General features: G+C 30.5%; 1 protein-coding gene across 1 annotated transcript in view; it reads right to left on the bottom strand.

The window, feature by feature from the left end:
* The window catches only part of LOC118197442 (uncharacterized), a 576327-nt gene that overhangs the window by 384918 nt on the left and 178072 nt on the right, over positions 1-13337 (bottom strand). Inside the window, exons 40-43 of the mRNA XM_085827453.1 lie at positions 10399-10518; positions 7189-7350; positions 6591-6719; positions 84-263 (exon numbers count right to left, since the gene is read on the bottom strand). Coding sequence (XP_085683579.1) covers positions 84-263; positions 6591-6719; positions 7189-7350; positions 10399-10518 — 591 coding nt within the window. The remainder of the gene's footprint in view (positions 1-83; positions 264-6590; positions 6720-7188; positions 7351-10398; positions 10519-13337) is intronic.

Here is a 13337-nt window from a genome sequence, read left to right as displayed (position 1 = left end):
AATATTAGCTATGGTAATAAAGAAATAACATGATTTTGAAAGTAAATCTACTATTACAAGAATAAAATATTAAACTGACAGACCCTATATTCTAACTTTCGATGTATATGTTGCTTATAATGGAAACTAGCATCTTCAGATTGCACTTCAGCTGTCTTCTGAAAATCTTGGTACTCAAGTTCAATTAGATCACAAAGAATCTCTTTATTTATTTCAACAGCAGCTAGAAAAATTTCTTGCCACGAAACAGGTTCTAGAAAATACTAATTTAAAAATATAAGTTTACTAATAAAAGTATACTAATATTAAAAGAAAACTGTAAGACAAAAATAGTTAAATTAAATAAATACACAAATTTAAATAATAATATTTCTAATATAGCAAACTTCTCTCAAATATATTACTAAATATTAAAAGATTAAGAAAAAGAATAAATATCTTAACTTACAATAAGAGTGCCCAAGTTATTGATTTCCCCAAAAAATTGCATAATTGCTAAGAACATATATGAGTAAACAGAGAGTGATCACTTCACTCAAAATAATTGCAGAAATTCTAGCTTAAATTCCAGAAAATGCCATTAATCTGACCAAATAGAATGATTAGTAAATGCAAAATACTTGGATTAAATTCCACTGCCACCAGCTCTTTTTTGCTAGTGCTATTAGTTTTTCAATACCATTTTAAAATAAAATTCACTCATGAAAAATATTTTTAACTTAAAAATATAATTTAAGTATTAAAGCACTACAAAAAATTATACAAAAAGCAATTTTTCATTTATTTTATTCTAACATACTGTACTCTTCAACAAATTTTTTTACTACTGATTTACCCTATATATATATATATATATATATACACACATATATATACACACACACAATACTAGTATGGTTATAGTGAAGAAAAGATGATTTATTATAATTTAAATTTATATTCATGTTACGTGCTTGTGAAAAATAAAACCATAAAACTGAGGAAAACGCAGATCCACCTCTTTTTTTTTTTTTTTTTTTTTCTTTTTCTTTTTTCTAAATGGATGATTAATGAAAAGATTTTTATTGAAGTAAACTAAAACTTACTCTTTCTCTGAAGTTTACAGAAAAGTTATTCCAAAGAAAATTTAAATTGAGATAAGTTGAGGTAAGTTATCATTTATTTATGTACTCAATACAAGGAGTTTATATTTTAAACATTTTTATGATGAATATTATTTAGTATCAGTCATATGTAACTCATGGGGGAAAAATTAAATCTATACTGGAACATGACATTTTAGCCACTATATCAGACAACTTTTGAGACAAGTAACATGATAACATCTTCAGCAGAATTGCTGTCTGCAATGTGTGTTCTGATTGGTAAAGTAGTTAGTAAGTGGTTATAGTTACTGAGTGGTTTGATGGTAGGAGAAGAAGGGCAGGAAACCAGATTAGATACGTTGCCCTGGGATGTTCTCCACCCAAACTGCAGTGGAACTGCACAGTTAGTGCAGTGGAACTGTACATGTGTGGCTAAAGGTGAATTTGGGTGTCCTACCTGACTCTTACCTGAATCTCTCTGCTGTGTCATCAAAGTTAAGGCAATTTTAGATGTGGTTGTTAGTCATGTTGGGCAGACTACATAATAGGCATATTGGCAAGTTTATTTATGGAATGGAAGCCGAGAGCAGTCTGGCAGTCATAAGGTGATTTTTTACCACTAAGGTACATAGAAGAAAGTGCCCCAATGTCAATAAAGATAACAAAACTTGACTCCATCCTCTTGCCAATTTCTTTACAGGTAAAGAAACAACAGCCTATTTTATCATCAAAGATATTACAGAATTTATCGACATCTCTGTCGAAATCAAAGTGTTTTGAGTGTACCCCCAGCTTTAGCATTTCTAATGGCATTCACATTGATACTATTCATGGGAATGTGCAGCCAATTTCCAGGGTTGTATCCTTCGTCAATTGTGAGAAGCCACCTTAAGCTCTGAATCTGCAGAAAATTTCTTGCTTACAGATAGAGCCAGTTTCAGACCGTAGTTGACTACACTGATATGGCCACAATAGATGGCTGCTTTAAGCAGAGGTCTGGTTTTGCTAAATCCAAGAAGGCATTTTAATCTTTTCTTTTTTTTAATCTAAGTTGAGCAGGTATTATGTCATAAAAACTACCACATGGCAGATGCTTTTCAATTATTTCAAAGTGCATCTTTGCCTATAGTCAACCAATGATTCCAGACCAGTCTATTGTTGCATGGCTTTTGTTGCGGGGGGGGGGGAAGTAATCACCACCTACTTTTAGAATAAAAGCATTCTTCTGAAGAATTTCCAACTTTTTCTGGGTGTTTTTCAGATGCAGTAATAAATAGTTCAGCTCCATATTGAAAAGCAGGCCTGCTGTATGTCTTGAAGCTGGGACAAAGAAATCCTGTGAAGCTCTTCATTTCATCCCTGTTGATTTCTTTAAAAATGTATTTGTTGATTCAATAACCTTCTCAGTTTAATGAGAATACCAACTTATATGTGATCTGAAATCTAAAGTGATTCTAAAAGATATAACATTGTCAGTTTTAATTAGCTAGTGCAGCCCTTATAAAAGTATAACATCTTTAAGTTTTGCAATCAAGTTAAAAACTTGATAGTAGATGTTTCTTTGTAATTTGTTCCTCAATACTTTGATTTTTCCTAACTTATCTGTCAGAAATACAGTCATATCTCTCCAGATAAAAAAGAAGTCTGTTAACAGTCTGTTGTTCTGCTAATTTATATAAACATTAGTGGGAGAGCTAGGTTAATAACATGACACTGTATTAGCATTTTTATCATTCTACAGGATAGGCATAATTTCAGATTTTTGTCAATTACTAGAAAGACCATTTATCCCTTCTTAGTTGACAAACTTGCTGTATTTGTGTGAAAAATTCAACCATTTGGGAGGATGTAAATTTGCTTTTTGTATAAAACTTTAGTAGTTTTTATTTTTCTCTAAAAAATACTTTCCCATGAACAAATTTTGTTTCAAGATAAACATTAACAGAATTAACAACACAGTAAAAAAGCTCCAATGACAGCAGAATTCGATATTAGGAATTTGCATGGATTCACACAAAACTTCAGGCTAGCAGCACTCGCGATGAGAGAGGAACTAAAAAAATATGAGAGTTTCTTCAAATCTTAGCCTCAATTTCCTCATTTATTTTCAAGGTCTATGCATTTTCTCTTAATGAATACATTCATATACATATCCTTTATAATTAGATAGAATTCGGGATGAAATTGGTGAGACAAACACCCTGTGCTCCCTAGTTAGATTAAAAGTACAAATATTCAAATAAGAACAAAATAAACTTTTCATTTATAAAGTATAATAAATACATTACAGTCACAAAGAATTTTTGTTTAGGATTCTACTCAAATTTATATACAATCTTAAATATTTTTTAGACATAATACCAAAAAATTAGAATAACTTTTGCAGATATACATGAATTTAAATATTAGAAATATTTTATGTAAGATAAAAAGTGTTATAATGCCTAGTGCAAGCATCATTCCATTTTACAAGTTTCTTTTTACTTGAATTTCTCTCTGTTCCACTTTATTTTAAACAGAATTTAACAAATTGTTATTTTACCAGTGTACTTTTGAAAAAAATTAACAACTTACATCGAAAGAAACATTTAATAAAGTAAACAAATTAATATACAGTTTTTCCCCTTTTTTTGTTTCCTCTTCCCCCTCCCTTTTTGTTAATTTTGATTTCCTTAAAATCACAAATGCTTCATTATTTCATAAACCACTATTTCATATCTTTAATTTTATTATTTCTACATGCCATCTTACTAAATTTAAACTGATGATCTTAATCCAAGTTTCTACAAAATTGTAACTATATGAAAATTTTTAAGAATATTATTTATAAAATAATATAACTTAATAAAATTCAAAATAGAAATTATGTTTATTTTCATTAACATATAATTTGCATTTTGCCTACAGACACTTTAAATGGGCAGATTTTTTATGCTAACCTATTTTCACTTAAATATATCCATTTTTTTTTTCTTTTAAACAGCAGAATATTACTTCTAAAAAGAGCAAAATAATAGAAAACAGCTTTTGAATTTGCATAAAACCCAAAATGATATGCAACATGAAAGGATATGCTTCCTAAACTCTCTGTTTTAATAAAGTTCAACTTTTGAAATACATAAATCTAAGAGAATTTTACTTATCACACACCTTTTCCAATCTTGACAAATTTTTAGTTATTATTTCACTTGACCACTTTCTAATGAAAACTAAAAATTGTTTAATCTTTCATTGGAAATTTACCTTATACCATCATGATGAAAATACATGCGCAGAAAGTACAAATGGGGCCTACAAACCCATTAATACAGAAACCCTATGACAATTGTTACTTATGATAATAATGTTTTCCGAGAATATAGAATTACATGTTTCACAGATGGTAGTAAGTCAAATGTCAAATGGAAAGGTTGGCCTTGCATTTGTTATTTATGAAGATGATAGGGAGAATATAGCTGTTCAATATAGGATACCAGATGTATGTTCTGTTTTTCAAGCCGAGCTTCTGAGCTTAAATCTTGCCATTAAATGGATACAAAACCCTTGTTGCAAGAATGAAATGTTCAAATATCGTATTTGCATAGATTCATTTTCTTCTGCCACTCTTCTACATGATACACTATCGAGAGAAAAACTTGAGGTGGAAATTCACTCTATATTACACGTAACTGGGCATACTGCAGATATTCATTTTACTTGTGTTTGAGACCACAGCGGCGATCTCGGTAATGAGATGGCTGATCATTTAGCTAAGCAAGTGGCTTATCGTGATATTGATTTAATATTGTGGGCTCCCAAGTCTTATTGGAAGCAGGTGACTTAAGAGAAATCTGTGGTTGATTAGAATGCTGAATATCTTGCCAGAGAACAGAGATTTTTCTCAAGTGTTCTTCAATGACTTAAGTTTTCAACACATATTTTCAACTGGATTATAAACTTACTTAGATTTTAACCGGTCATTGCAATTTGCTTACTTCATTTCAATATTGTTACCAGTGGACTCTGTGCTTGCAGCAATGTTGTGGAAAATGTGAAACATGTTTTATTGCATTGTAGGTTGCATGTGAGTGCCAGAAGTGCATTTAAAGTGAGTTTAGGACCAGATCTTTATTTCCTGGCCTCCTGTTTTCTATGATCTTGTTAGGAGCTCTGAAACCTTTGCAGTCTTATGCGACTTTATTCATTGTTTGAACTTTTAACTATTATTATTTATATAATTGGATTTTAATCTTTTATGTGTCATTCTATTATTTTGTGTATTGTCTATATATGGTTACATTATAAATTGATGTATTGTTGGTGCATCATTTTTCCTTTGTATTAGTATTATTTTTATTATTATTGAGTACTTTGAAGTTGGTTTATTTCCTTTCATAGGAGTATTAACATAGTTTAATTATTCATGGTATATTTTAGTATTTTTATTATAATAGGTTTTGTATTTTATATTTTACTTTGCTCTGTCCAGAACTAAATATTATGTTTTTATTGTTGAATTGTATCTCCTTGTATTAAGAGCTATTTACTTACATTTGTAATCCTCGTAGAATACTTTGTAGAGCATGAGGAGTTTTATATTTATTTTCTTAATTAAAAATGTTAATAAAATTTAATTAAAAAATATTTTATTCACATATAGAACTGATACCAAAAAGATAATTCATACACAGAAAAGGTTTACTTAAAATAGAATATGCACAATATTTTCACCGAGCCAAGTGACCAAGCACCAAGCACTCTCAGGAGCCAAGTGACCACGCACCCTTTTAAAATTAATAATTTTTTTCTGCTTTGTTATTATAAATGCTCTAAGTGTTTACATTTTTTTAAATATTTAAAAAATAAAACATATAAGCTTTTAAACATACTTTTAAAATAACTAAAGACCTCTATTTCTCTCCATAAACTTTTTCTGCATTCTAATGTACATATTCTTCTTTTCTCTTTCTTGCATGTTTGGTCCTAAGTATCCTTGTGTAACATGAAAGATTTACGACAAGAAACTATACCAAATCTTAAACAAGCATGAGAAGTATTCTTTTAGTGTGATTTTTATGCAGTATCAAAAAGCAGCATTTTGAGTTTCAAACAATTTTATGTTCTTCATGCTTTAATTAGAGACGAGTGATATTCAAAGCAAATATTAACACTTCAAACAGACGTTTTCATTTAATGGGAAATTCCTGCCAATTTAAATTTTATTCATTGTTATACTAAGTAATTATATTTGTTATTACACAAAATAATTTGTTTACATTAAAGATACATGTTTCTTTTCTTTTTTTACTCATCTAACATGCATATTTCTAACATACCAGACTAATGAATTATGATTTTTGGTGTGATTGTACACATATAACCAAAGAAATTCATTCCTTGAGGCAACTAAAAAATGAGATATAAAATGCAACATGAACTTTTTTTTTTTTTTAATTTTAAGAGTTTTAATATCTATCACATTTTAAAAAGGCAAACAATATTTAAGAAAAAATATAACAGGTTAACCTGTGGATCTAAATCCTTGGCACTTCCATATAAATTCCTATTCTTAGTCTGTTGCATTAGCTGCTTATTATGAGACCACACATTCTTCTGATTTGAGGAATCTTGCTTTACAATGGACAGTACAGAATCCTAAGATTAATTTAATGTCATTAAGTATAATACAAAATCTTCTTCAATATAAATGAATAGATACTTAAAATTAAGAAATCAGAGAAAAATACTTTATATTGACTAATACATACGTGAGGAAAAATAACTTCACCAAAATGAAACAAAAAGTTACATGTTAGAAGCTTTGAATAAATGTTTCAAGAGAATTGTTTTCACAATAATAAGTAATGATTGAATTTTTTATATGGATACATCATACTTATATACTCATACATGCATAGATAGTCTAATTATTAGATACTTATAAATGTACACATAGTCTAATTTAAATAAAAGTACTTCAACTATTAACTTTACATTACATTAGAAGAAATAACAAATTTCTTAATAGCAAAATCCAGAAAAAAGAATTAACTTTTTATATGTAATGAAAATAAATTTACATTTCAGTCATGTTATTCTATATATCTGAAAACAGAAAACTTACTTGGCTTAACCTTTCAATTGAAGGGTCATAAAAATCAAATCTTTCTTGCATCAGTCTCTTAGTTTGAGCATTTAACTCTTTTTCAAACATATTCTTTTTGTTTCTTTCAATCAACATTTTATTTTGGAAATTCACAATGTCATTATTTTCAAAGAATGAAATCTATACACAATGGAAAGAAAACATCTTGAACAAAAACCAAATATTAATTAAGAAATGAAAAACTATTTATAAATGCCAATGAAATAAAAAATATTAAAGTAGGATAATCTAGTGGGAATATTAGAGAAATATATGGAAGAGAGAATTCAGCAGGATGCAATACTAAACATATTAAAAATGTTCATATCTGGCAAAAATAACTTATTTAAAAAATACTACAACTTGATTATAATTTAAACTGAAGAAAAAACTTCAATTATATGGGGAAAATAAAATTTCTAATAAATGTTTCTTTTTGTTTGTTTGTAAATGTAATAAATGTTTACCAAAAAACATAATTTTAGATTTTAAGTAAAACTGAGATTCTATTTAATAGATCATTTGGTATTAGATAGGTGTGTCAGACACTTCAGACAATACATGTAATATAATTACTATGAAGAAACTAGATTGGAAACTTTTTCCAGGAATAAAGAAGGCATGGACAAACAGGGCTAATTTCAAGCATGGTTATATACAGCATTTGATAACCATGAAGGATGTATGCATGGGAAAGTTTGGAGTTTGAACATACTAGTGATTTAATCTTTCAAGGGTTATGGATTTAAAATTCCACATAAAAGGATGGCTTTACAATATGTTAGAAATGAAAATTTCTGACCCCTCCCAATGAATCCCATTTTAGGTTAGATGTATAATGGAAGAAAAGGAGTAAAGGTATAAAGTTTTGAGAGGGTCATTGAGGAATTATTATCCCTAAAATATCACTTATTTATGACCCTTTTATTTATGACTTTTATTTTAGGAAAACCTAAAATTGAATAAAATAATTTATGGCATTTTAGGGAATTTTAGGATTTCAGAGCCAAACCTGTAATGCATGGAAGGTTAAAATGTTAGAATTTTAGTTTAGTGGGAATCTTTTATATCTGCCTAATAACACTCACCCACTTGCTGTAAGTCTTGAAAGTTGGCAGATAGAAAATTCAAGAGTAAAAGATATTGAAAATGTATAAAGAATTACTAAATACTTGAAAAGTAGTGTAAATGTAGGTTTTCATTACACATGTTTGGAAAATAATTCTACCTTCAACAGAAAAGTTATTAGTTTCTCTGTATTTCAGATTATGCAGGTGAATGAGAAACATGTAGAAGGTCCCACTGGATGTGTAGTTCTATATGAGGAGACCCTGTGAACTGAAGTACAAGGTAACAAATAGCAGCCACTTTATTGACTACAAACATTACATTGGTATACATAATTAAATATTCATACATTCATAGAGAATCTAATTTTAAACAATTACTTCAGCCATTAATCTTAAACTGCATTAGAAGCCACAGACCATATTAGAGAACTCTTGATAGCCAAAGTGCAATTAAATGCATTAAGAATGGTATTATTAACAGAAGAAGTAAACATATTAAAGTAAGATACATTACAAAGTCCAATATCCAGAATGATCCAAAATCTGGACCTTTAGACCTTTTTTTCTTGTATCTTTTATACTTGTGCATGTGATACTTTTTCATAATCAAATGTGGAGAGTCGAGATTCTTTGGCACTAATTGTTTAATTCTCTAAAGCAGTGGTCACCAACCTCTTTTACTAGTATAGCACATTTAAGAAATGTGGGAATTCCACATGCACTATTAAATGGGTACTGTGGATGGGAGGCTAAGATAAATAATAAAAAATAAATAAATAACAAATATAAATATATAATTATATCAAAATAGAGTTACTTTATGTGGATTGTGAAAGTAGTATTGTTTCAATAATTTGTTCTGTTATTGGGAGAATTGTATTGCTTTAGCACATTGTTCATAAATGTTGCTAGCCAAGCAAGAAAACTAAAAATTATTGCTGTTGTCCAACTGAAACAAGCTTACCTTATCATGCATTCCTTCTCCCATCTCAAAGTAGAGCATTATGAGTCAAAAACCACCCGACAAACCAGCCCCAGGGGTTCAACCCCTGTCCTTGAACCTTGGAGAGATTGGCACCAATGCACATTGATTTGCAGCCACACAGGCTGCCCATTGCCCAAGGATACCACCCAGAAATACCTGGAGTGCCACAACCAGGCGGAATCTGGCATGCCATCCCGGGCTACTAGAACCTTGAACTCTAGGACATGCCAGACTCATGGGCCAACCAATAAGAGATCGTTCCAGGGCCTTTAGAATCCCTAGGTTCATAATTTGTATACCCTATGGCTAAGACTGCCTAGGTACAGATCCTAACCAGTAGCTTCGCAGAGTTCTCTATGTCGATCCCCCCAGGGGGCTGTTGCTACACAACAATCAGCTGAAATAAAATTATTTTCTTAACAGCAAGCATTGCAAAAGTAATGTTCGTATCTTTTTCTTTTCTTAGTTTTTGATTTGAAGAGTTCTGCTTACAACTTGAAATTCAAATCCATAAAATTTCAAGATGATGTACAAGTAAGGATTATGCAAATTAAGCACAACATGGCATGGTTGAATAGAGTTTATAAGCATAACAGGAACAGAAAATAGTTCACTGTGTATAGAATCAGGTATTTTTAGCCGTGGCTAAAGTTTAATTACTGTCAAAAATTTAATTGCATTTTTGCTGATTTCTACTATTTTGTTAGGCTCTCTGATTTTGCCAAAAGCTCGGTCTAGAAAACTGTTACTGTTTTGTCAATCATACCCAGCTGACTATATCATACCTATTAATACACACATTTTTTGATGGCAGGATTACATAACTTTGAAAATAATCCACTGTTTGCTGTTCTATAGAAGGAATGCTCTAAATTTTAATTTTTTTTCAAAATGTAAGAGGGAAAAATAATAACAGTTGTAATTAATTTGTATCCTTATTCATAAGAACAAAAAAGTGGCTTGTTGAGAATCAATCGAGGTTACATTAAGCAAAAACGAGATGTTATGAGTGTTGTTATGTTACACTTATTTATAGTTGACACTAAATCACACTGATTATTGAAGGTTTAATGGTTGATAAGGTAATAATTAAGCACTAGGAAAAAATATAATTGCTTTCATTCAGGTACATACTTCATTTTCTTCACTTTTGATGCATGATACCTCTTCTACATTTAAGTAATGCCCAATTTGTTTCTTCCATACTTCAACAGCTAATGGAAAAACATCTTTCCACATACTATCCTTGTGATCCTACATAAAATAAAACATCACAAGCATAGATTATGTATGTTTGTAAGTATACAGATATTACTAGCATTAGCATTTCCTGAATATCTAATTCTATTAATATATTTCAATTATCTTACACACAGTTTGAACATTCTTGCAAATATATGCTTGAGATGACAATAGTTTCCATGCAATCTTAAAAAACACAAAACTTTATGCATAAACACAATGATAATCCTTATACTTACTTGGCTTAGGTAGTTATACATTTTCACAAATGTACATAAAGAGGCGAGTAATAATGGATTAAGACTATAATAAGTTGATTGGACACACAACAACAATAAAGATATACACAAAGCCACTTGGTGATCTCCTGATGGCAGAACTCGAAAACAAATTGGCTATGTTCTCATAGATCTGAGGGCTTGACATTGAACAACTAAATAATAAAAAAATCTTAAATATGTAGGAAGTACAAAAAAGAATAATGTGAAAAAACATCAGCTGATGAGGAAAGCTTGCCAAAAGAGAATGGTGTCATAGTCTTAAACAAATCATACTTGAAACTGCTGAGAAAACAATACTTGAATATTCTGTGAAGAAATGTAACCAGTGGTTTAACGCAAGAGCCCAATTTAATGTGAGAACTACAGCCAGTAAAAGAAAATGGAGAAATTGCCAGAGATATGGAAGAAGATGGCAAGAACATTGCAAAAATGTGCTTGCAGGTAGAGATAATGAAGAGGAGACTACTACACATAACATACTATTTAACTTTCACTTGTGAAGACGAGGATGAAGGGATGGAACTCAGTCCTCCAACCTTCTATGATGTTAAACGTGCAATCAAAAAGCTAAACATTAATAAATCAGCTGGACCAGATGGTATCAAAGCTGGCCTATTAAATTTAAATGAAATTAAAGTAACTAAAGCAATCTATTGCATTGTTCATGACATATGGACACAGGAACTATGTTGCCTACTGAGTGGGAAGAAGGATTCTTTTTGTCATATGTATGTATGTATATATATAATTGGAATGTTGCAATTACAGAGAAATTACTACAGTCAAAAGTCGTTAATCCTGACTCGTCGGGACTTCGGCGATTCCGGATTATCGATTTTTCCGGATTATAGATCATCAGTTTAAATCTCGTAAGATGGCATGCAGAAATTCTAAAATTAAAAATATGAAACCGTAATTTATGAAATAAAGAACAATTATAATCTAAATGGTATCAAAATTTACAAAAAAAAAAAAAAAAAAAGCTTAATATTTATTTGTTTACTTTATTAAACATTTCTTTCAATGCAAGTTGTTTAAGTTGCTTCGTTTTATGTGATAATACTTTCTCTTTAATTCTATAAACAGACATAATTTCTTGTTCAGTTACAAAGTTTCGCTGTTCAAGTCCTGTTAATTGCTGTGCCGAGAATACCGACTAACTTTTCAATCGAAATTTTTTTGTTTTCACTAACCTCCCTGTCATATTCTTCATGTCTTTATCCATTTTTTGCAGGAATTCCACTTTTTGTTTGATGGACGTTGAAACATACTTTCGTTTTGTACGATCCTTTGGGAGCTCCAGAATCAGAAATTCTATTTGACATAATCAAAAGTTCAAGTTTACTTTTATAAAATTGCTCTTACAGTCTGCAAAAAATAATAAGCCGGATCCAATTCGAAGATTAACGAACAACACAATCATCAACATTAACCGAAATAGATAAGTAGATAATTTTAGCTTATACCGTCCGTTATACATAAAACGCGCAAGCGAATACGTATTCTGTGCTTGCACACATGCACAGTCGTAAAAGGTCTTACGTGCACGCGTAAATGCCTATGCGCATATGTCAACGCGGTGCATGCGCAGAAAGTTTTTAGCTTTGAGGTCCGGATTATAGATCCTTCCGGATTATGGGTGTCCGAATTAACGACTTTTGACTGTATATTGAATAAAGTTTATAAAATCTTCTCCTCCATACTTTATAAACGATTGCAGAGATATATTTCTAAAATTATTGGGAACTACCAGTGTGGTTTCCAGAAAGGAAAAACAATGATTGATCAGATACACTTTATCAGACAAATTTTGAAACAAACAAAGGAATATAACATTGACACCTATCACCTGTTTACTGATTTTAAAGCTGCGTGTCACAGTTTAAATAGAGAAAGATTACTTGAAGCTGTGCTGGAATTTAACAACTCAAGGAAACTGATCAGCCTTGCAAAGATTGCACTTAGGAGTTTGAAATGCAGAATTAAACCTTTATCTTTTTTCTCACAGCCTTTTTATACTGAGAAAGGTCTGCAATATGGAAACTCGCTTTCTTGTCTGCTGTTTAACTTGGTACAGAAAAAAACCCAAGCCAGACTCTCAGTTACACACAAGAGGAACTACTTTACAAAGAACAATTCACTTGCTAGGTTTTGCCAATGACACTGATATCACTGGATGATCTAAACACACTGTTGTTGAGGCATTTCTCTTGCTAGAATATACAGCAGGGAAGATGGGTCTAACAATCAATGAGGATGAAACAAAATTTATGATGGTAACAGGTAAAATCATGGACCTACCCCTTTTAAAGATAAAAAATTATACTTTTGAGACTGTTTAACAGTTCAAATACCTCTGTACAATGATTTCAAGCTGCAATGGCATTATAATTGAAATTAAAACAGGATATCTATAGCTAACAGATGTTTTTATGGACTTAGAAGCCAACTTTAATACAGTTTAATAAGAATAAAAACCAAAGTAAGTTTATATAAGTGATAAGACCTGTGGCCCTGTATGGAAAAGAATGCTGGACACGTAACAAGACA

The sequence above is a fragment of the Stegodyphus dumicola genome, chromosome 12 (assembly GCF_044657685.1).
Source record: "Stegodyphus dumicola isolate Sdum_Otavi_A_Nest chromosome 12, ASM4465768v1".
Lineage (NCBI taxonomy): Eukaryota > Metazoa > Arthropoda > Arachnida > Araneae > Eresidae > Stegodyphus > Stegodyphus dumicola.
Note: the sequence above shows the minus strand (reverse complement) of the source record. Positions and strands in the feature narration are given on the sequence as shown.